At 37.4% G+C, this 25,379-nt stretch overlaps 1 protein-coding gene across 1 annotated transcript; it reads right to left on the bottom strand.

The window, feature by feature from the left end:
- Positions 1-169: 169 nt before the first annotated feature.
- Positions 170-25,379, bottom strand: LOC139726675 (uncharacterized). The gene is made up of 9 exons (XM_071637660.1): positions 25,247-25,379; positions 15,481-15,532; positions 13,816-13,855; positions 6,487-6,588; positions 5,229-5,411; positions 4,348-4,560; positions 3,238-3,281; positions 2,486-2,558; positions 170-1,628 (listed from the first exon to the last, which is right to left on the bottom strand). The coding sequence occupies exons 2-9, from the start codon at positions 15,507-15,509 to the stop codon at positions 1,611-1,613; spliced, it is 702 nt and encodes a 233-aa protein (XP_071493761.1). The 5' UTR covers positions 15,510-15,532; positions 25,247-25,379; the 3' UTR covers positions 170-1,610.

Below are 25,379 nucleotides of genomic sequence, written 5' to 3'. Positions count from 1 at the left end.
AATGTAATTATAATATACAAATATACTTGGCCTTGAGAGTTTCTTGTTAAAACTATGGGCAGAGGTGACTCCAAACTAGTACTATTCACTTCGGGGCTGCGCCCCTCAGTGAATAGTACTAGTTTGGAGTCACCTCTGCCCATAGTTTTAACAAGAAACTCGAAACTAGGCAAAGTATATTTGTTTTATATTTTGGATCAAAAATTTGAATAAAAAGTGAAAATCATTTTATATAGGCCCTAGGTTTAGCCGCACTGCGGCAGCAGCGCAGCGCCTGCAGTACGCAACAGTGCGAAAGATCGGAAATTGAAAAACGTAGGAGCCGTGGCACCGCCAGAGTTGCCCGTCGCATGTATCCAAGCGCTCGTATGGCCGCTGCAAACCTGAACACTAGAGTTCGGGACCGGACGCGGACGGGTACACTTGATTGTAACTATGAAAAGAAGGGTGATTGTGACATCATTTTGCAAATAGTATACTATTTGCAAAATGTCGTCATAAAAGTGACGTCATTTTGCAAATAGTACTTCATGGAGTGTCAAACACACCAACACTCTGAAATAGTTCAAAATACCTATAATCACGTGAAGCTCTTTTAACCAATCAATGGAAGACAAATTTTTGATCCAAAATATAATAATAAGTATCCTCTGCACTAACAGTCAACAATAGTTTTTTTTTCCATGTCACAGTTTTCTTTCGGTTCCTCTTTAACCTAAGCACATTACTGAAAACACACCTTATTCAGTCGTCACAGTGCTCTACACATAACATAAAATGGACAGAATTTTATCCCTGTTATAATAGTAGCAGCATGCTAAGAAAGTGGAATAGCAAGACTACAAATAAATCAACAACAAAAAAAGATGGTATCGTAGAATTAGCTGTACATTTCCATAAATGAATAATATTAACATAACATTTACAGGAGTATCGTAGTAAACAAAGAGATACCTAACTTGAAGCAAGATTATATACATTGATGCCAAAAGCTCATTACTCTGGGCTCGGGTCAGGACTTTACGTTCCTCGACACAGACGAAATTTCAAATATTTTCGTGTAGCTCAGTATTTATTTGTAATTTATCACCCGTAAAATGTGCCCCACAGAGAACGAAATTGTGAGGTATTTTTACCCCAGAGAGTTTGGCATAAAGACAGAGTATCATAGTACCATTGTGCTCTTCTTGATGGCCGCAACAAAATCAACTAGATTAACTAAAATGAAAACTAATAATACTAACTAGATAACTATGACAATCTCAATAAAATGCTTCGTATTAATAACAATATAAATCAATAATATAGTCATGCTACACTATTATTAACAACATAGAATAATCCTATCAATCAAGTTTGTTGTCTTTGTGTTAGTTATAAGCGGAGCAATGACGATGACAAATTATTGCCTGAAATCGGTCGGTGCCGGCCCTAAAAAACTTTGGGCTGCTAAGTGACAGCTTTCATCACAGTTGAGACATTTTCATCTTTCTCATTTAGCAGACGACAACAACTCATTATTATCCATGCTATAGCTGCAGACGACAAGTGGCCAATGATCAGTCGATACGGTATCAGTCCAGACATGACGTCACGGGGGTGGGCGGGTTTTAGTCGGCAGCAGCCTCCTGTGAGAGAAAAAAAAACGAGAAGATCGAGGTGACTTCGTTTGTTTAATAAATTGTTGACTAGCATGTCACTTTACTCTCTTGGTGGAGCTGAGAGGAGTATTGCATCAAAATGCAACCAATATAAGCAGGTAAACAACATTGAAGTCAGGTAGGCCTATCAGCCAATCAGAACACAGTATTTAAAGATTTTAATGATATGTTTGGTTTTCTGACTCATGTTTGATCTCATCTTTTATGCAACAGAGTCCACAGCTCTTTAAAATCAACAATGCGCATAACATGTGTAGCACTAATTTTGCTAGGTATACAATGCTATCGTTTGAACTACCGTAACGGTATAAAATTTCGATAGTTAGGGAGTACGAATGGTTGACGTCTGTGGTTTATCATCGCCGGACATTTTTGTTGTTGTTGGGGTTTTTCTTCTTACCCTGAGTCTAAGAATGATCATATACATACTATTCAAATTCATGTAAACTTCGTTAAAGAATGACGGAAGTTTGTGAAGCTTACAGATAATATTTCAGCAAGACATATAGGCCTACTCTTTGCACGTCTTGCATGGAAACCGGCGACGCATTACACTTATTTCCTCCAGCATCTCCACAGGGGTTTGACCAGTCATTTATAAACCCTGTAAACCACTCTAACTAATGATTAAACACCTGACTCAATCCGACGTCACAATGGTGTGCGTTTTATTATAACGAAGAACTTTGTGTCAAGAAGAAACTGATTTTTTTAAATATTTTTTTTTTCAATTTACAAAATCAAACAGGAATTGTTAAAAGAAAAACAGAAACAATATCAAAAATCCTTATATTCTGAGGACTTGACACATTTCGTAATCTTACTTGTTCCGCCACATCACCAAATGGGATGGCTATTTTTCCAATCTTTCCGTCAGCATGTCCTGTGGCTTTCAACCTGATAGAAAAAACATAAGGATAAAAATTCATACAATAGCAGTTTCTAGCATATAACAGAAATTACAGTGATAATCAAAGGAATTAGAGTTCTGAACACCCATTACCCAAACAAACACATTCTCAAAGCAGTATATGCCATTCACCTGAAAGTTAAACGCATACATTTCGTATTCAATCAAAGCTATTATAATGGGATTATTTATATATATATATATATATATATATATATATATATATATCATATATCATACATATAAAATGTACATTAAAATAACCACATATGGGTGTGTGTGTGTGTGTGTGTGTGTGTGTTTGTGTGTAATATGTTTGCATGCACGTATATGTGTCTGTATCATTCCTATGCCCCAAAGTATCATAAGGAAGAACAACATTCTATGAAATTTTGTGTTGAATTATTGATCTAATAAACTACGTAAAAATCTATCCATGTTTCACAGATTCAATCACAAGTGCAGTGTAGGAGCAGCTTTCCAGGCAATATGTAGGAATATAATCATATATTATATATGTATGCACAAATGCTTTTTTTCATAACTTTCTTAAACGAAAAGATTAACATCTGATGCAGTTGACATCGATTCGTTAACGAAGGATCGGTGAAATATTTCTGTACATATGGGATGAGAACACTGAATCAAATCCCTATCATTGCTTACTTGGCATTCTGCAGAGCGGCAATGCGTGTAGTCAGCTCATTGATCTGCAATGGAAATCATTATTCGAAAAAAAAAAACGATTATACAAAAGTTGGGGGTTTTTTGAGCTTGCTTCCAAAAGGCGCTAGATGGATTTAGCGCCTTTAGGAAGCAATCTCTTTAAATACAAGTGAACTTATTTTGGTTAGAATTAATGTGTGACTTTACATTGTCGTGGATGGATGTTGTAAATACAACACTGTATGATTTGTGTGGAAACATATTCAATAAAATGGAATGAAAAGTTTTGTTGAGATATCACGTTTGTCCATTGCTATATAATAATTTTCATCTTAATTCACGCTTTCAATAATGGAGGTGGAAGTTAAGTCACGCTTCCCACAATGTTAATCTTGCAAAGTTATTAACTTTTATCATAAATTACCTGAACTACATGAATTACCTATGATGACGCCCAATTAAACGTCAAAGACCTGTAAAGGGTCATTCAAAGGAATGCGATCCAATTCTGAGCCTTGGAAGTTCCATATGATGTATCAACGGAGTGGTCAATTTATGCAATCTGGATTAAATTTGTTATACTTTTATTTCCAATGATCATTGAGTTGAGACTTGAAGGCGTTAACTGATGTTGCCTCGACAGCCTCCGCACATAGGCTATTCTAAGTATTTACTACTCTCTGGCTGAAAGAGTATAATCTCCTACCAGTTCGACACCTTCCCTTATATAACTTAAACTTATGACCGCGTGTAACTTGATCAGAAAAGAGAGGAATCAAAATCTTCCATATCATGCAAAATTTTGAACACTTCAATCATACCTGGACGGTCACATCCATAAAGAAACACCACTTAAATCCTCTTTTTCTGCAGAAATATGGGAAACCATTTCACTGACTTTGGTTTTAGGACCGATAAATGGTCAGAGAGCGATATAACAGTAGTTAACAAGATGAGTGTGGTGTAAACAAGAAAAAATACGCACGTTTTGGTGATTTAATTGCTAGACGTGACATTCTATATTGACAGTCAATGCCTTGTGATTTCTGGTGGTTATATTCTGTTGTGGTATCTGCAACTTATTGCTTGGAACCTTTGAACTTTGCTTACGTCATATTTCTGCCTCTTCTCCTTCTCCTGGAGATCGAAGAGGCTGCCGAAGGCCTTTAGGATCTTGGCGTGCAAGTCGCGGGCGATCTCGCGCATGGCGTCGTCCGAGGTCATCGCGTCGGGGTCGAGGGCTGGCGCCCTCTTCGCCAGCGTCTCTTCCTTCTCTCGGGCGAGCTCCTCGGTCGTCATGCGGGCAAATCGAACACGCTCGTCCTGCGGAGAGAGACAGTCAGTGAATTAATCATTGTCCTTCGTCATCTTAAAAGTTCAAATAAATTAACACCCAGGCTGCCGAACAAATACTTTTTACTCATAATAGTATTGTATTCATTACATTTGGCACGTTTGTTGAGCCGCTTGTGTCTCTTGTGATAAATCATCTTACACATTTAACACGACGAATCGAATGCATTCGTCATCAGGAATTCACTAAATAAAAGTGTTGATATTTTTGCTAAATTCATTGATCAAACTTTATGCTCTGAACATTGTATTCATCTTGCCAGTTTCTCATGTTCTCCCAATTCTTCTTCAGTGTCTGACGCAGAGGCAGCGGAACGGGTTTTTTTTTTTTCAGGGTGGAGGGAGACGGGGGGGGGGGGTGTCAGATGTCAACAAGATCAATGGTATTCCTTAACCCCCCCCCCCCCCCATCCCCACCCCCTTCCCCGTATGGAAGAATCTGAGGATGTAACTTTCGGAAAGTCGTGGGTGTTGTGATTTTTGTGTTGTTGTTGTCGAGATTTTTTACGATTTACTTTTTTTAAAATCCAATTTTCTTTCCCAATACCCCAAAACATGGGGGGGGGGGGATGGGACTGCAGTGCCCCTAAACCCTTTAGTTCCGCTTACCCTGACTGTGAAGTGTACAAAAATCAAACCTGCATGACATTCTTATAGGCGTTGGGGTTCTGCATGGCGCGGCGTCTCTCCTCGCGTTCCTTCTTCTTCTGTTCTGCCATTTCTTTCAGCCGCTTGTTCTCTTCCTGCTGCCGCTTGCGGCGCTCTTCTTCGTGCCTCGTGATTCTTTCGAGCCACAACTTCTGTTCTTCTCGCCTTTCAGCCTTTAACGTGGAAACAAAGAATGCACTGGAATTTATACTCGAAGAGAGAACGTTTATTTACGTACATGATGTAAGAACAATGAGAGCGTCAACTGGCCATCTTAAAAAAGTGTTTTTGTACACGCATGGAGCACGGTCCACCACTCCCGAAAAATGCCGGATTCTAGGTAATAGTCTTCAGTCGTCTGTGATGCTGTAAATTACAAGAATACCCTCATGATGTGCAAGTAAGACTGATACACCCCCTCCCCGTCGGATTGATACATTAGACTTCAGTAAAACAAACAAACAAACAAACGAACAAGCACAAACAAACAAACAAATGAACAAACAAACAAATAAAGAAAGAAAAACCCCTTACGTTAGCTCATTTAAATTTGTCTTTTTTTTTTGAAAAGGAAAGGGATGGAAGTTCAATCATATATTTCATATTTTGCTAAAACTTCCTTGTACAGAGGTTAATGTTGCAATGACGTCCCGCGTACAACAGTCGCTCTCGGGATATTTCGAATATGTACGAGGAAACAATTGAAGAACAAAAAAAATTGTTCGTGTCGATTATCGATATAGTTTACGTTACATTACGTAAAATGTTTATCAGAGTGCAATTTTCGTATTTATTCGTCTAATGCAATTCAATAATTCTTTCATTTCCATCAAAAAATGCATGATACAAAGCGGTAAATGTGTCAATTTGAATTTCATCCAGCTGAAATGGACAGTGCATTAAACACAATAGAAATATATGCATGAATATGAATAGTTTGTTTGCAAAAACCGATAAGTCCATATTTGTCAAATGGAGGTATTTGCGATTAAAGGTCAAGAAAAATAAAGATAACAATAAGAAAATTTTTGCTTCTTTTGACCATAACTTAAAAAATATACCATTATATGTAGTGACCAATATATAATTCAAAAGGTATTATTTTGAACTTTATGACAGAGATCGCACTTCAAAATCTTCAAAAATGGACTTATCAGTTTTTGCAAGCAAACCCTTCATATATTTATTCGTGTAATTAACATTACCGACACGTAAAACTCGAAGAAGAAACAATTTTACACAACTCACCCGTTTTTTCCTCAGAGCGGCAATTTCTTCGTCATACTTCTCGATGACTTTGCGAACTATGATGAGAGCTTGGACCACCTCGGCCTTAAACTCCTGCTTCTTCTAATGGGGCGTGGTCACACGGATATAACACAAAAAACACATATGGAAAACAACATCAACTGGTACGAGGAATGGTCACACGTTAGCAATTACCGTGTCATGCACTCAAAACGGTCAGAAAGGTTTCCATGGTGACGCAAAGTAGCAAGCAACACGGTACATTCTGTCTTAAATTTCCTTTTCTGTCCGTCTCTGTCAGTCCTTACACTTCAATATTACTGTTAACGAGTTAATTCTGTTTAAAATGACTACGTTGCAACATCTCTTGAGATTACAAAAGCTTATCTTGAAGACGGCCAGTGAAATCCTCTCTATAGTGGACATTGCCGCTAAGACAAAAAGACAAGAATCAACCATCATCTCTATTATACGCATAAGATTGTGATAAGGTTCAGGTTAATGATAAATGACGGAGGGTAATCAATACAACTTTGATTTGTCATAGACTTCGTTTACTGTTCTGATATGCCTGAGTTATCATCAAGAAATCAAAGTCGTGGTTTTAATGTATATCATTTTAGACATTTCTTTTGTCAAACAGATATTGTTTTTGAAAAAGAACAAAGGTGACTTTTCACCTTTAGATAATCCACCTTTTGCCGCTGTTGTCAGGCGTGTTTTGTTTACACATTATTCTTGTGAAAGAGGAAGATGGTACCATTGTCCGTCTTTTTTGTTGATCATATAGTCTTACTTACTGTAAACATGTTCAACTCACATTCATTATAAAGTGCATGCTTGATTAATGCCTTATCATAGTCACTTTTCTCATACATCATGTACATTGAGGAGATTGTTTGGGATACAGAGAGTCGGACTTGCAAACTTCATTGGTCGATTAGTATTAAAAAAATGTAAGGGAAGTTCTTAAGCACGTCTTAATGATGTAATGAATATTACTATATTGTAATTAAAAATAAGCGGAAGTAGATTTTGATTTGATATTTCGAGACTGCAAATGGCCTACCTTTAATCTGATTTAAGTACGCATTGCAACATCGCAGTATGACACACAATTTTCAGAATTGATTCCTGCAAAAGATATGTTAACGAGACAAAGCAAAAACTTGCGGTGCATTTTCAACAGTGAAATGCTTTCAATTATTTGAACTCGCATAACAAATATATAAGGTTTTCACATGAATACGAGGTCACTACCTTTTAATGATAATTGCTTCACTGAAATAATTACCCTATGAAATAATAATGAAACAGTTTACAGACACCCAACATTTGAATTTCTGCTTCTAAAAGATTATCATCATATTTATAGAAAGCATCAGTGTTAAGGTGTAAATAATTTAGTGATAAAAGATAAAGTTTGATTGGGAAACGGTTTGGAAATTTGTATTAGATACACACGTAAAAAGTCCATTATGCTATCAGACCATGCAGGGGCAGGTGACGATAATATATATGTCTTGGAAGGAGCTACTTTGCTTCCTGAGGCATTTGGAAGAGAGGAGAGAAGAATATTCAGGCAGTTTATGATGAATGTTTGATTTAAGAAAAATCTTTTTAAACAAAATTCACTGAGTGTTTGAGTATTTCATCAACCTAGTGAATAAGCGACATAATCTATATCGCAGATGAATTGATATTGATTTACCAGCTATCCGATATCACAGTCTTTTTATGAGCTAAATCTTGTTTCTGTTCTTAAGGAATGTGAAGGTGAGTGTCATTATACAACTAACTGCATGTACAGTGTTTCTTTAAGAACTTTAATCACATATTTTGTTGCGTTAACGATTGGAATAGAGGTCCAGTAAAGATAAGTGTCTTGCGACGAAGTGTCTATAATTATGTATCTGTGTACCTGTGTATGTATGTTATGAGTATTGTAATTCAATGTATAGCTCTTGTCACACGAATTCTAAATTATGAGCTCACAGGGCTTTAAATAGCCAACTCCTCTGTATTTGCAAACAAAGGTATAAAGCAAAGAAATACAAAACAAAACTATAGATGCTTTGCAAAGAGGGTAACCAACTTTATGTCTTACAGGAGAGGTTTATGTAAATCCCAATCGCGCTCAAGCTCTCGTCTTTTATAACTCTGATTGTCCAAACTATAAATGACATTACTTAACAATAACGACGGCGAACGACACGACAGGATATTTGTTGAGGTGTGAGTTTTTTTTTTCAGTTTGTCTCCCTCTACAAATTAAATTGGTTAAGATCGCAACAGCTAATCTAAGAATTTACAGACATGTCGGGGAATGAAAAGGAACCAGTGGGACTCGAACCTGTCATCTACTGCTTTCCGGGCTGTCCCTGATTGCCGGCAGTGACACAATTAACATAGAACAAATACCCAAGCTCCGAAATTCCGACATTATTAAGTTAAGAAGTCCAAGGCGGACAAGGCGTATATTTTCCGACGTGTTTGTTAATCTACAGATCAGTATTTGCGATCTTAACACATTTAATTTGTAGAGGGAAACAAGTTGAAGAGACTCACCCCTGAACCTCCACCCCTCTGAATAATATCTTTCTTTCAAAATATTTGTCTTCTTCCACAATATTGCAATATCACGATACATAATGCTCTCATTCATCGGTCATTTACTATTTTAAGGACAAACATACAGAGCTGCCCGGAGGGATTTCAAAATTTCCTCTCAGAAATGGAATGTTTGCGCTACTTGCACCGTAATGATTAAGAAAGTTTGTTATACACAACAGAGCAGAGAGAGAGAGTTCACCATTAATGCGCTTTGAATCACCTTATGATGGAAAAGTAGCTACATAAATTGTATTGTGCTTTTCAGGTATAATGGTCTTATAACCGCTTTATGATTAAATGGTGGCAATATATTATGTAGAATGAGAATGTGGAAAAAGCACACAATGATATACTCTTCACTGCAAATCGAATTGATCTTCACACAATTTATATGAGTAGAAAAAAAATGGTTATGCAAACCTCCATCCACAAATAACATTGAATTATGCAAACGTAATTCCCTGATTTGAAAATATTTATCTATTCCAACATAATGATTATATCGTCCGACAATTCTGAATTGTGCGATGAGGCTTAATATTCAAGGATCATATCAGTTATATCATCTTCACCAGGTTACAAACGAAGACTGGAATGACTTTTCTGTTGGTTCTGCCTCTCTTTTTCCAGTCGCACTTAATCTTTCTTTTCAGTTACATTCAATGCCTGGATAGGAGGGAAAGCACGATTGGCTACAGTATTTCGTTTCCTTTTTGCATTGAGCTAACATTTGGCAAGATTAATCACTCTGGAAAGATAATTGCTCTGCACACGAAAACACGATAGCCAAACGTCTAGACGGGAGATTTTTCATGCTAGATTGTTCTTCGGTAGCAGCAAAATGGGGAAAAAAAGATGTTGGCAACTGTACCACTTTGTTCACGAACAAGAGCTTGTGCTGAAACGTAGGGATTCTGTTAGCGGGTTAGTTTTCATTTTGACTTAAGTTTCGGGTCATCGGTTTGAAATAAAACCTCAAGCGCTTTGTTGTGCATCTTTGTTCAGAAGTAAAATGTCTGCCCATTAACACACACTGCGCCCACAGTGCTTGAAGCGAGGCATGAAAAATCAGTCAGAAATCTTAACAGCACAGTCTTAACTAAAGGATTTTCATGAACTATGGGCATTATTATCCGTTTTGCTATCGCTAGCATATTCAGGCAGCGAAATCTCAATTGTTTGATCAAAATGATAAGAATTTTACGCTATTCTGTTTTTGGGAAAAATAATTGGACACTAAATGCTTGAAATGCAAGGGCTAGTGTGCTACTGAAAACCTCTCTGCCTGATAAAGTCGTTTTCTGAAGACCTATCTAATTTTCGTCTTTGTCTTTGTTGTTTTTGTTTTCTGCTGAGGGATATAATATCAGCAAGAATTTCATCACTTGAATTTATGTAAAAAGACTGATATCTGGCAACTACTAAATCCAGCAAAATCCAAAGATTGATTTATTGGGTAAGAATGTAGAGTCAATGAAAGTTCGCAGGTAAATTTGGTTCTCTAGATCCATATTGAAAGCACAAAAACGTTAAAAGGGGGTGAGGGGAAGAGCAGTCCTTAATCCTCAGAAGGAAGGAAATAGGGCGGGCGTCTTACCCAAGATGCCAAGCGCCAATCCATGGCTGGATTCCGAACCACGAACCTCTTCTAAGTCACAAGACAAGACCTAACCCCGCATAACTGTCACACGTCCACTGTAAGACATATATGTTGAACGATACGTGTTTCCGTTAATCGCTCTCGTTTGCACATGAGCAAAGTTCCCTCTTACAAGGCCTTTGATTTTCTTGCAAACTCTAAGCCAGTGCTTTTGACATAATTCCATTTGACAAAGAAGGCGACATGCTTGTTTTTCTTTTTTGCGTGTGCTGGCAGGAAATGATGTATTCTTTGATGTGTTACAAACGAAATCAAAATCGTTGTCAAATGCGAGTCAGCCGGTTTCTTTCAGCTCGTGAGGAACAATGGAAATGTGTGCATTTTTTTTTGGTGCCAAATTAGTGCATCTGATGAATTGGAATCGTGACAGGAGAATGCAGGTCAGTGACCGTTGTTGTACAAAACTGTGGATGGACACTAAACGGAGGTAGGTTCTGATGATAATGAATGATAATGATAATAATAGTAATATAATAATAATGATAATGATAATGATAATAATAATGATATATTGATAATAATAATAATAATGATAATGATAATAATAATAATAATGATAATAATTCTAATAATAATGATAATGTAAATAATAACAATAATAACAATAATAATGATGCTCCTTCATGCCTCAGGGTGGCCTCTTCATTGTAAACGCTGCTTTCTTAGAGGGTTCAGTCATTAATATTGCCCAATCACCGTGAGGACGTACCCATTTCTACACCTGGGTCATTATAAGAGGGATTCTGTCAGCAAAACGTTATGTCCAAGTATGACTAAACCTGGTGGGATTCGAACCCCAGACCTTCTAATTACAAATCTAGAGCCTTATTCACTCAACCATGGTGCGTCCCATGGTTGAGTGAATAAGGCAAATTCATGATCACTCGCCGGACTGACGAAGTCCAGCGAGGATGAGACAGGGAGAAACAAGGAGAGTTGTTCAGCTCTTAAAGTCGTATATCCTTTTTGAAGAAAACTGTCTCACAACATCGTGTATGTAATCTTAAGAAAATACAAGCCTGAGTTATGAAAAGTGAAATGAAAACCTAACCCTATGTCACTCAAGAAAATGAACCCCTTTCTTTCTTTATTTTTTTTCACTGTGAATAACGGTTGGATTTTTTTTTTCGGGGCCCGAATAAATTCATTGGAAATCTATAATTATTATTTTTTTCCTCCACCACTTTTATTATTCTGAGGAAAGGTTAGGTACCTCTACATCAAACCTGTTTATAACAGGAATCTTATTTTCAGGGTTGCGAAAGGCGCACACGAACGTTTAATGTCTATTGTGGGGACTTCAAATACCCACCATAAAGTTTAATTTATTTTAGAGAAGGTACACAACGACACTAATATTAATTTTAAAAATCACTAGAAACTATTCAGCGTTGCCAGTTTCTCCACTGGTATTGCATCTGTCTGAAAGAAAAGACACCTTCAGCATTTATGGTGGGTATAGATTTACATCCTCTAAGACCTTTGTCCTTTAAGAGCTAGCATGCGGATGTTCAGTTCATTTACCTCCCTGGGTAAATACTGGATGATGCATATGATGATGAATTGGTTTGTTGAGAATTTCTTAATTCCATTGTTTATATATACCCTTGATTTTTGCACTTCGTATAATAAACTTACGTTATGTGTATTATAAAGTTCAGTAGCGCAAAGGGGAGCTCAGAGAATACATGCCGAAAAGAGAAAAGAAAAGAAGAGTAAGAATCGGAAGGGCCGTCTCTGTTGTTCTCATTTTTAGTTGCGATATTTTGTCATTCACTCCCCGATAGAGACATGGGCAAAGTCAGTGAAGCTATAAAGGTAGGCCTATGTAGTGACTGGGATAACTTTTCATCACAATCTGCAACCTGCTTCTAAGTGATACCAGTGGTATTTTGAGGAGGGGTTTGCGAGACGGTTAATATTTCTCTTAACCAGTGTTAACTACCAGGCAAAGAAAAAACAAACAATGGTTGTGGGGGAAATGGTGAGCGGAAGGGGTGGGGTCGTGGTTGAAACAATACGACATGAAGATGATGTTGGACATGCAGATGATGTTGGAATAAATGACGACATGCTCAATGATCGTCCTGGCATGCAGGCAAACAGGCGAATCAATACCATCCAGCAAAGCAATGAAGCTCCTGCAAAAAGAACAACAAAATGCCATTGATCATGCGTGCAAAAACTTGTTCCGAATTCAGATATCTTCGGTAGATATGAAGTTTGAATATGCAGTGGAATCAGGCAGTGTTTGCTATCTCCTCGTTCGTCCACTTTCAGAATTATGATATTATTTAAAACGTTTCGCTTCTGGGTCATGATATGAATAAATGAAGGTTATTGTTGTGCGAGCTGCAAATTATACTCATAATCACTCTATGTGTACACAAAATCAAGCATATGGATAAAAATCAGACATTGCAGCCGATGGAACTGAGCTAACCAGACCTTGAAATTATAACATTTTGGGAAAGTTACTCAATTCCAGACTTTGCGAAAAGATAGTAATCAGGAAATTAAAAGATGTGAGAAATGTGGTCACAAAAAACGATAGATTAATGGAGAAAGCCACTACGCCATAATGAAAGCACTTTGAAAAGGCGGTTACGATTTTATGCGTTACACTAAAAATGATAGAGAACAAGGAAACGCCATATTTGCATAATCAAAAGGGCCATTTTCAAAGATCACACTATACCTCAGGCGTTCAAATAAAACCATGTATTACTTTTGTTGTTGTTGTTGTTGTGGTTGTGAGTCCGAAATTTAATTTTGCCTCTATACAAAGTCACGACAATGTTCTGGTCATTTAAATTAGGAAACTTCAATCCTTTCTTGATATAAAGGCACGAAGTGAAGAACAGTCTTAATGGAGGTTATCAACTTTTTGGTTTAGTGAACAAGTTGTTCCAATAGGGTAACTTCCCTTACAAAAAAACTTTACAGGTACCTTTTACGTTACAGCTATAATACACGATGATGAAAGAACTAAAATTGGTGGCAAGATGGTGGCCAGAAATAAGAATTGAAATAAAAATGGAATCATGTTGAGGTACCTTTGCATCCTCTGCTGCCTTCTCCTCTTCTGTCAGGGTACTAATCAAAGATATTAGAGTAGAGGAAGATAGGAAGGGGCGTGATAATAATGGTAAGCACTGTTTGGGCACCCGTCCCGCTTCATCATGAATATTCATTAGGCAGTAAGATACTGTACTAGTAAGTGCCCAGAACGCTGGATAGGTGCAATAGAATGTAAAAACATATCGCCGGGAAAAGTAAAAGTCTCGAAAAATTGCATCAACGGGAAATGTAAAAACGTCTCGCCGGGAGATGGAAAAATGTTCAGTTTTGCCGGGAAATGTAAAAATCATGTATTTCCAAGGTATAACGGATACATGTAGATGATGAATATTCATGATGAAGTGGGATGGGTGCCCCAACAGTGCTTACCGATGATAATGGAAACCAAACAAAGTGGCTACCTTACATGACGATACGAAAGAGAGCTAAGTACAAACTCAGTACATCTAGAAAAATCCTTCATTTCCAGAGGTAGTGCAATTTTTATTAGCTCAGAAATATCTTAAAATTATAGTCGTTACTTTTTTTTCCATTAAGGGGATTACATGTATTTTGAAGAACGAGATTTTAAAGTAATGAGGATTATTTCGTGAAGGAAACAAAATTGGCAACAACATGATCTAAAAACAATTAATCAAGAGACTTGGATAGAGATGACTAAATTCATGTCCAGGGGGGACTCGGCCTCTCACATTTTTGCATACTTCATAGGAATAGATTGAAAAAAAAAAATGTGGTTGAGATAAACTACGCACCCTCACTTTTAAAAACACGGCGCCGGCCCTTTCATGCCTTATGTGTATACATACATTGAAAGGCCAAAGCTGGATTTCTCCGCTAGGAAACTAGTAAGCACATTATGTTTGAGACGAATCTTATCATTTTCTGCTATTTCATGTTATCTTCTTGAAAGTCATCATCATGTTAAGATTTTTTTTTGTATTTTTTTTTACATGGTGGTGTAAGTGCAGGGGAGAAATAGATTTGCGATAAAACCATCTTCTATCCACTCAATTACTATGCTATAGCTACTTTTCGATTCACTCGATAGTCTTTGTAAAGTGGCCTTGCCGAATAATCATACACGACTGAAAAAAGTAAAAAAAACAAACAAAACAAAAAACAATCTATCTATACATAACGACACTGTATTTTGGTAGTGGACAACACTCGAAATGAAAATTTGGATCTGCTATGTTAGAAAACGAAAATTTCTAGACTCTCATTTCTATTTCAGGTTTCTTACTATACAGTGTTATAATATCGTACTCCGGCGCAAGTAAATTGTGCAAATTTCCATTATAATAGTCTCGCTTCCCGTAAGGACGTTCAAAGACTTCGCGAAAAATTACACCCGCAGCCTGTCTAATTCTGCTTATGCTTGTCAAAACAAGAAGAAGTAGAATATTTTGAAGCTGATGAAAAAGAAGAAAAAAACGCAGGAAGATAAAAAGATGAGATAGAAAAATAACCAGAAGAAGAAAAAGAAGTAAAAAGAGGACGAGAAAAAAAAAAGAAACACAAGATGTTGAACGAATGGTTAACCCTCTGAGTCTCACAATAATTTCCTGTCCATAGGTTTGTGTGTAAAATGTGCTCACATTTGACTACTTGGCAAAGAAAGGATTAATGATACTCACTGCTCCCCCTCGGCCTCAAAGTCCGCCATGACTGTCTCGCAGGAACGACAACCTGGGCGGGAAAAAAAAAAGAAAGACCAAAGGTTCTGACCGTTTTGTGGCTCACTGGAAATGACCATAGACTGTCAATCGCGGTGCATGCAGCACCCAGGAATCAGACGACCCCGAGTCATACAGCCCACGAGTTATACAGCCTACGAGTCGTACAAATCATAAGTTTGATACCGTGAGTTTGAGACCATGAGTTCGACACTAAGTAAACAAGGCCCATGAGACTGTGCAATGTCAAACTCGTGCAATATCATGGGCTGTTTTTACCTGATGTCGAACTCATGGACTGTATGACTCAATAATGATATTATGGACCTTTTTTTTTTCAATGTCGGTATGACTCGTGGGTGTCGGTCTCGTGCATGGGAGACCGACACTAGTTCGAATTCACGTATTCTATTTACACATGACACTTAATCCTATATTACCCCATGTTAGCTCATTACTATTTCAGTGCTTTTAAGCGGTTGTCACTTAAACTAAAAATCCAAATAATGATTTAAAAAAATGATAATAATAGTTATGACTGGGTTTATGATAACCAGTAATTTCGCTATACTTTTCAGGTTCATGTCAGTTTGGTAACCACGTTGATATTTCACCCCCAAAGGAGATGATAAATGAAATATAATTTGATACAGACTACAGAATGACATGAAATTGATATCATATGATTGAATCAGACAATTCAAGTTTCCAAAGAAAGCAAATCAGCCTGTACGCATCAGATCAATGAAGAGAACAGAACACTCTTTTTATAAAGGTTTACCCAGAACACGAAATAACAGGATGTCATTACACTGGTTTTAAAAACAGAAGGAAGTACTGACTGATTTGCAGCTATTGTAGCCCAAAAGGTGCAAAATGAAGATTGAACTGTGGTTTAAAGCAATACGTTAATCAACAGAATCTAAAACGAGTTTGGGGGTAATTGAATTGGGACCTTGGAAATAATCCGCTTTATTTTGGAATCGCATTCACAAACCCCAAATATGATCGGGACGCGGATTGTGCAGATACTAGCAGCGTCGAAGTATATGTTAGTTCTGCTTACGATCAGGTTACGTGGATTTCATCTATATCCAGATTTACTTTCGTCTCAAGCCATATGAAATCATTTGACCCCTCAGCTCGTTATGAGCAGTAAGCATCGCGAGGACGGTGCGCTCCTGCATGCCCTCGCCTCTCCCCGCCTGCGTCACCTACTAGTATCCCCACGGGGAACGACGTGATGTGATGTATGAGCGCCACATGGGAGCGAGCTAGCGGCGATGAGCACGTGTTTGGGTTGCTGCGTTAGACGCGCATCACCTAATTAGGGTGGGCGGGCGAGCTTCAAGCTGGGAGGGAGAGGTCTTTGCGCAGTTCAGTCTGGTACGATCTCGCCGTCTCACTGCGGGATGGTTATGGTACGGTGTTAATAAACATTCTTCCAAATTATCTTTGATCAACTGCACTCAACATTAGTGCCATTGTTCCGGTTTACCTTTAACTTTGTAAACAGAAATAGATATCTAAATATTCGTAATATATCTGTTGTTTCACCATTAAGCCCTCATCGCTCTCTCTGCATATAATCATTTTTAGGGGTTAGTTGGCAGTCGAGTTGTTACTCCGTCTTTGATGCTTACGTGACTGAGAATAGGCAAACATCGCTATAGCCATTAACCTTTCCCTAAGATCAAAACGCTGACCATGAATCGGAAAATCGTGTGTCTGTGTTCCTAACTTGTATAAAACCTGCTTTTGCTTGCTGGATATAGTTGCAAACTTCAGTCCAATTCTCGTATGAACTGACTCTGATGTATCTAGCGTCTTTGAATTATAAGATAGCCGCTACCGCAAGACCTATTTAGGAGCACGAAAAAACCCCCAATAATAATGCTACCCGGGCGTACGACCTTTTGTCGCACTGGTAGGGGGGGGGGGGGGAGGGCAGGGTAGGCCCTACAATATATGCCTCTCGGTTGAAAAAAAAAATGTTTCACAAGCGGCCCTGAAATGCATGTAAAACATGGCCAGTTATATTTTTAGTAGTCTCACATGTTACCTCCGCAGTAAGCATGGGGGATGTTTATATGCAATGGCATAATATGAATGAACACCGCACTGTCTGCCAGTGTTTATGCGTGTAAGCACGTATCATGCACATCGCGTGCCGCTATGTGTGCTGCGTATAAACAGAGCATCGATCTTTTAATACACTTACGCCACTTCGATGCACCCCTTCGGCAATAGATCGCCGCTTGAGGAGCGGTCACACACACACACACACACACACACACACACACACACACACACACACACACACACACACACACAGATGAAATTATCTACGTGTTTAGAAAGGCTATACAGTCAGAGATCAGTAATACTCTTCTTTGAAAAAAGAAAAAAAAACCAGAATTTAAAGATGACACAAAATAATGAAGCCTTATTTCTCTCTCCACTGAAAAGTTACATAGAGGAACGGATTCCTCAGATATAATATTACTTGATAATAAACGATGCATTGGCGCCAATTGCACATGGCGCCATTGGCATTGGTTGACGACGCCATTGGTTTACTGCATCAAACATTAGAAATCGAACAGAGAAGTGACAGGCGCCACATGCATGATCTAAACACGGTTAAATAGCCTGTTGTACATAATGCGCAACAAATAAAGTAATCGCATCAGGGGCTGTATGCCGCTCGAATTTATGCATTTACAACATTTAAATGTTTCTTTCGCCTATGGTTGATTTTATTAACCCAAGTTGATAACCAGAACGGTGCTACCTGGAGTAATAATGATGATTACTATCAAAGATAGTATGAATTGGCGATGACATTTTACGCGGTAAAAGGACGTATGATTACAACAATACGGAAACATTGCAGGATATCATAAAAGGATTCTCATTAGTGAAGCAAACAACAACAACAACAACAACAACAAAGGAAAACCAAACAACAAGGGAACTCGACTATCTGTTCAGATATGGCGTCTTTTAATTCAACTTCCGTTTGGGAAGGAAGTATCTCCCAAATTATTTACTATTTGCACTTGAAACAAAAGCTCGGCATTACTGCTTCTTCTAAGATGTGAGTTAGGGATAGAAACAACCAGTGTAAAAACGCTCATCAGTTGAATCAATGTTAAGTATTGCTTATTGCACAAAATGTGAACAATAGTTATAACACAATTGCTTCTAGAATAAACCATCTACAGTTGTGGGTTATTGAGAAAGACTAGTGATATCTCCCCTTATTGTAAGCTTTATTCCGAATTTTTACATGGGAGGATGTTTTGTGATACAACTGACCCACATAAATCCATCCAATGTGATAACTCAACTGTTTAAAATCATTAGCTGTTTCCAGTGGTAAGCAATACCTTAAACACAAGCACATTATATATGAGACTGCAAATGGCAGAAGAGTTCCTGACTTATCTTTTTTATAAAGCATTGATTGACTTTCGAATATTGTTGCTTCTCTAGCATTATCATCTATCTATCTATCTATCTATCTATGATTATATAATTATATATATAATATATATATATATATATATATATATATATATATATATATATATATTACCATGTATACAAAATGTAAGTATAAAAAGGCCGATACATCCGATGACGTGGCTTTTGAGCACTTTCCCTTTTGCCTTGCTCTTGTGAGCTCAAGGGAGATCAAGTGCGTTTAAGTGTCACGTCTATCAAGAGTATAAGAAATATCCTTCTGGTATATTAATAGAAAGTGCAATGCGGTCTAGTCTCTAATGACTATACTCCGGAAAAGCCATAACCACCGCGACAGTCTTACGTCAGTCGGTGGGATGGAAGCCTCGTCGATAAGGATGCCTCAAAACAGGTTAGTTGATGTTCGAAGGTTGGGGTATTAAGGAAAGGAGGAACTATTAAAGTGATGGAGTGGTATCCGCAAAATTATTTTAAGGGGTGCGTGGTCGCTATTTTTGGTGCATAGACGTATAGGTAAGACGGTCAATGATGACTGGTGATCGTCTTTCTACACGTAACACTAACGCCAATGCAATCCACAGTGTGATGGCATTACAATAATCATTCTTAAATGGCATAGTTATCATGCCATCATAGAATATATTCATCATTACTAATTTTCATGCTTACAATATCAGCGCACTTTTTTTTTTCTGACGGCAAGTAAGATCTTTGAGATTGAAACGTAATGGCCTGAAATGAGAGGAAAGGTTAAACTCTATTTCGAATTTTAGTTGCCCCGATTGGGCCACCAAAAAATAAGCTCTTTGAACATTTGGTGGCCCGACATCAATTTTGTTGTCCGCGAGCAACCACTAATGTCAAGCCCTGGTTAATAAAGAGTATACACGCCCTAGCGTTTCTATCATTATGCCCTTACACTGTAGTTTTACTGTTATCTGAGAATATCGTCAAGGAGATCATTATTTTCATTCTTAAATTATTTGACCTTGACGGATATTAAGTATTTTTTTTTCAGCATGTAATCAGCTAGAAATATTGCGAACATGTGACCACATGCAGTTGATTCAATTTCTAGGTGTGTATCCTTCGGTCAGTGACTCTAAAAAATTGTAACGATAAGGTGAAATGAGCTTAAGGAGGGAACAAAAAACAACAAACCTTCACAAAACTAGTTAGGTAAAGCAACAATGGAAGTTAATGAGAAGAAGTATGATATAAAGACAGATGGTAAAAACTATATCAATGAAACATAGATTGAGAGCTTGTTTGAAAATCATATTAAGATCAAGATCAAGAGAGAGAGAGAGAGAGAGAGAGAGAGGGTACAAAAGAAACGAATTTATCAACAAAGATGATGGAATCGATTGATTTTGATTCGATAGAGTGAGTTTGGGTTTTAATGCATTTATGAAGTTTGATTGTGTTCATTTTGGAGACTCTCCACCACTGAGCGCTCTCTGTAATACAGTTGAGGAGATGACTGGTGTCAGGGGCAAGGATGCCGGTATAGTGTCTTGAAACTGAGATGTGAGGGAGAAGCGAGTAGGATCGAATATCTAAAGGTGGGATTCTAGACACGTTGGAATGTGAAATGAGGGAGTCCTACATCAGTATGTATAACGTTTACGATGTCGGGCAAGGGCATAACTTACTATACATTCATACACTCGTTCACACACCCGTATACGCATCAGCATATTTACACAAAATACGAAGTAGATTTAGGATTTGGCTAACAAAAACATAAAACTCTTTCTACAGTCACGTGGTATAAAAAAAAAGGTATACTTGCAATTCGCAAAAGACCAAAAGGGAGAAAAAAAAAATGGGTGGGAATTGCTGTAGGTACAAGAATGGAAAACTCATTAGGCATACGAATATATCTGTAGGAGATAGATAGACAGACAGATAGATAGAGAAAGAGAGAGAGAGAGAGAGAGAGAGAGAGAAAGAGAGTGGTTACCATGTTGAGGACCAACATATATGGAAAATAAGAAGCTGTTAATGGTACATTAGGTGCTGATAAAGTTTATTTCTTTATACCTATTTATCTATGAGCATTTCTGCAGCTGTAATTATCATACCAATAAATATCATATATCCAATAACAAATATAGAATACCAAATGAAGGCCAGGACAGGAAATGTGCTATATTCATTTACCCGCCCGTACGCATTCGTCAACGATTATTTGCCTTGACATGATGCTATAGTAGCAAAACGTAACATTGTTTCATTTCATTCACTTTATGATATAAAATCTCCCTTCCAACGCCCTGACAGGATTTCATCCACAGCTGTTAGCCTTGTCAACTTCTCAGTCACAGGGAAATATCTTCCTTGTTATTCTAGAGATTAGATTTATTCTGAAATAGCGATCGTATTTTACTTTCATGTGCTGCGCCTATAACTAGTATACTTCAATTTCAATTCAATTTCAATTTCAATTTCAATTTTATTTCCATTTTCATTGAATAAAAAAAAATATATACAATACATTTACAGAACAAATTTATAACAATTTCAAAGAAAACGTACAAATGGTCACGAGTAACAACAGAATTTCGTTTCTAAGGTATATACCTAATACAAAGATTAGAATGGAAATGGAGGGTCCCACTTAAAAAGCAAAGCTTGTAGGGTATGGGACCCTCAAAAAATACGTACACAAGGTCAAAGAAACCAATGTCAACTGACATGAAATTAACTTAGGAAGGGGAAAAAAAGAAGAAGAAAAAAAAACAAAAAAAGGGGGAAATAAGACTATGGTACAACACGCGCCATCGTGGACACAAGCATACTGTACTTCATGATTAAAATGCAATAACAAAACAATACAACGCTCCCTGGTTTGAAATTGCGATTGATTGGGTGCATATGCCGGTATGAATGCATAGGAACGGATATAAGAAAAAAGAGAAAGAGAATAGACTCACTGTTACTGGTACAATAAAACTTCGTTTAATAGCTATCCTTTTGACAATCTGAAGTGATGCAGTGATAAACTGATAGCAGGTTATCTTCATGTAGCTGGTCATTCTATTCCAATCTGAACTGAGTTAAATTGAAATCATGATTTGCTGTACGTGGCCGCTATGGAAGCAAAGAATACATGACGGCGAGCAACCACGGAAACCCCAATCCAAAATCCACCCAAAATCCACGGAAACCCAAATCCAAAATCCACCCCCAAAATGAATAAACTTCAAAAGAAAAAGAAAGATATTTCCTACAGAATGATACATAAATGAAAAAAATCGGATAAGGAATAAGAGAGATATGACATATGAAGTTTCACACTTCTTGACCAGTCCTTGAGTATCCAAATGAGCGAGTTGAGGATGTCATACCCTCACAATTTTTCATGTATGTTATACATAAAATTGGGAAAAATGATTATTCTCAGCAAATACAAGTAAAGGCATGTTCCCATACCAAGATATATCAGAGTTAACATTAGTTCTTTTTAATTTCGGGTAATGTTTAGACAAGTTTTATATCTATGCAGCTAAAATATGCGATTTATGTTATTTCTGTATATAAAATGATAAAGAAATTGTGAGAGTATACATGACATCATCAATTTTCTAATTTAAATATTCATAAGGATCTTCCGACAAAAATATGAAAAAAAGTTGAAAAAAGTTCAAAATGTCATATCTTCTGTATTTCTTATCCGATTTTTGTCACTATTTGTATCGTTCTGTAGGAAAAAATAATTTCTTTTTCTTTTGAAATTCATTCCTTTTTTTGTGGTTCATTTCCTCTTTAAGCCCCCTCCGACTGACAATGCTTTATAGGAAATAAGGAAAAGGTACCTTGCCTTACGACACACTTGCTGCTGCCAGGAGTATTGTTAGGTATTGTTTACTATTGGGAGCTGCCACTGATTTAAGAAAGGAAACGTTTGAGTTACCACATTTGATGCATATATGTGTATAGTGCAGTTGCATCACAAAACATCCTATCATGTAAACATTTTGCAATGAATTGATAAAGCCTAAAATGTCAGGAGATATCACTATATTTCTCAATACACCATAACTCCAGGGCCCCGTTGCTAGAAACTTTGCGTTTAAACGCAACTTGCAACTGATTGTCACTGGCCAATCAAAATCATTGTTGCATGCATGTCTTCTTAATAGGGCAGACCCTGAGCCAATCAGAATGGTTGATTCAAAATTAGCAATTATGTGCAATTGATTGCAACTTTCTTGCAACGGGGCCCAGACGGTCCATTTTACAAACAATTTTATTATAACTATTGTTCACATTTTGTATAATTAACAAAACTTAACATTGATTATACCGATTAACATTTTTATATTGGTTGTTTCTATCCCTAAATCACATTCAAGAACTATACTTTGAAGCACTAACGTTGGGTTTTTGTTTCATCTGCAAATGGTAAATAATGCCCTTAAGACATTGTACATATTACTTCGATTTACTTCCTTTCTGCAATCTTCTTCAGGGTGCAGGATCTTAAAATTGCCTGTGGTCATGATTTTTTTTCCAACTGATGCTGAACTGGGAAGATGTGAACTTACGGGGCGGGGGGGGGGGGGGGGGGAGTACCAGTGCTCTTGGTCTAATATCGTTTTATGTTACCTTTTTTTTTGAGGTTTCAGCATTGCAGCGTGTCGTAATAGTATCATGATGTTTGTTTGCTTGATTGTTTTTATTTTCCATATTCCATGTTTCAACAAATAAACTATAAACATAAGAGAAAATTGTATGGGTGAAATTGTCGAATACACTAAGACAGTTGCGCATGTGAAATATGAGGAATCTACATAGAAGAATTGCTCGTAGGGTGTAGATTTCCAGATGCTGATATGAGATGAATTCTTACTTGAAATTTACAATAACAAATTGATGATTGAAAGGAATGACTATCTATGAATGTGTTGTGTTTAGACGAGGTGTGTTGTGTTTAGTTGTACTGACTTGAACTGTGTCACCTTGTATATCAAACAGGATGTTAGGTTCTCACATTTGTGATAAAGACTTAGTATGTTTTTCGAACAACATTTAACCCATTCCTGCATTTTCCAACTGAGGCTTGATGTAAGTTGCGTTCTTGTAGTACGATTCTTATGAAGACGCACAGGCGTCCCGTTTCAGAATTTCTTGTCTATACCTTCTCTTTTGCACACTAAATTATGACAATTCATACATACACACACACACACATACACACACGCACGCGACACACACGCACGCACACACACACATACACACACAAATCTTGGGACTAAATTCGTTTAAAGGAAAGATAAATCTTCTATCCATAACATGCTTTAAATGTTGACAACCAACTCCAGGGCTGCCAACTCTCACTCATTGAGAGTGAGACTCACTCATTTTCGTCCTTTCTCACTCTAAAACTTATTTTCATTTGCATGCATTTCTATTGATCTCACTCATTTTCACTCCTAAATTATAGCATTGGCCTATGGGAGTCTCACTCTCAACTAGTTTCCAATGTTGGCAGCCCTGCAACTCTTCTCTTCGAGTCCATGTATTATGAAGAGATACCTCATGACCGCGGTCAGTGAACCCCGACCAGATTGGTCGACTTAGAGATTTAAAAATAAAAAAATTACCCTTCATGCACACTTCCATCCATTCCTGTATGTATTTTTGAAAAGGGTTGTTCTTTTGCTCCCCTCCCCAAACACAATGACTGCATCGAACAAAGATAGAATAAGAAGTTTTCTTGTGGCGTGAAACGTGTGCTCAGTAGGCAACATTGTATCTGACAATACATGCGAGAGAGGATATCTTGCATTCTAAAAAGTTTATATCATTGATGATTCCTGGATAAAGCAAAAATTTGATCTTTCTTCCTCACGAAGAATTTTATCGGCAAATACATTTAGGTTTCTCACTTTAACTAGTATTGCATCGTTTTTCCGATAAGTGACGGACATGGTAATCAAGACTCTTCCCTACAAACGACAATTTCTTCCTAACAATCGCATGCGACATCCTTCAACGCTTGCTATTTCGCTGATTTCTATTTTTTAAATGATTTTCCCTAAAACAGGCTAATACTGAACTTTATTTCTATTCCAAATGATACACTTCATTGCTCATGCTGAGCTGAGCATTCATTAACACTGTATAAAAAACGCTCAAAGCAAACTGCTCACTCCTGCACAGGGAGTTTTTCTTAGGAGAGAAACATGTGGACAAAATAATATGGTTATGGTAGGAAGGAGGTACTTACGGACAGGGAGGTAAGCTCGCTATGATGATATAGGTCGTCCGAGTTGAACGCAAGGCTTGTATTCGTGGAGAGCAAAACCCTTCCCCGCACTCTGACACCGAGCTACATCCTGGCCTGCCTGCTCTGTCCGTAT

This window comes from Diadema antillarum, unplaced genomic scaffold, assembly GCF_040938485.1.
Source record: "Diadema antillarum isolate AM-2024a unplaced genomic scaffold, OU_Dant_1.0 seq00000096_RagTag, whole genome shotgun sequence".
Lineage (NCBI taxonomy): Eukaryota > Metazoa > Echinodermata > Echinoidea > Diadematoida > Diadematidae > Diadema > Diadema antillarum.
The sequence above is the reverse complement of the archived record's forward strand: the minus strand, read 5'-3'. Positions and strand labels throughout refer to the sequence as shown.

What these genes read in the sequence shown, in the direction of transcription:
- LOC139726675 (XM_071637660.1), bottom strand. Translation starts at nt 15,509, where the DNA reads ATGGCGGACTTTGAGGCCGAGGGGGAGCA. An exon ending in TTTGAGGCCGAGGGGGAGCA is followed by an intron (nt 13,856 to 15,480) that starts GTGAGTATCATT and finishes ATCTTTGATTAG; the next exon opens with TACCCTGACAGAAGAGGAGA. An exon ending in CCTATAAGAATGTCATGCAG is followed by an intron (nt 4,561 to 5,228) that starts GTTTGATTTTTG and finishes CTCTCTCCGCAG; the next exon opens with GACGAGCGTGTTCGATTTGC.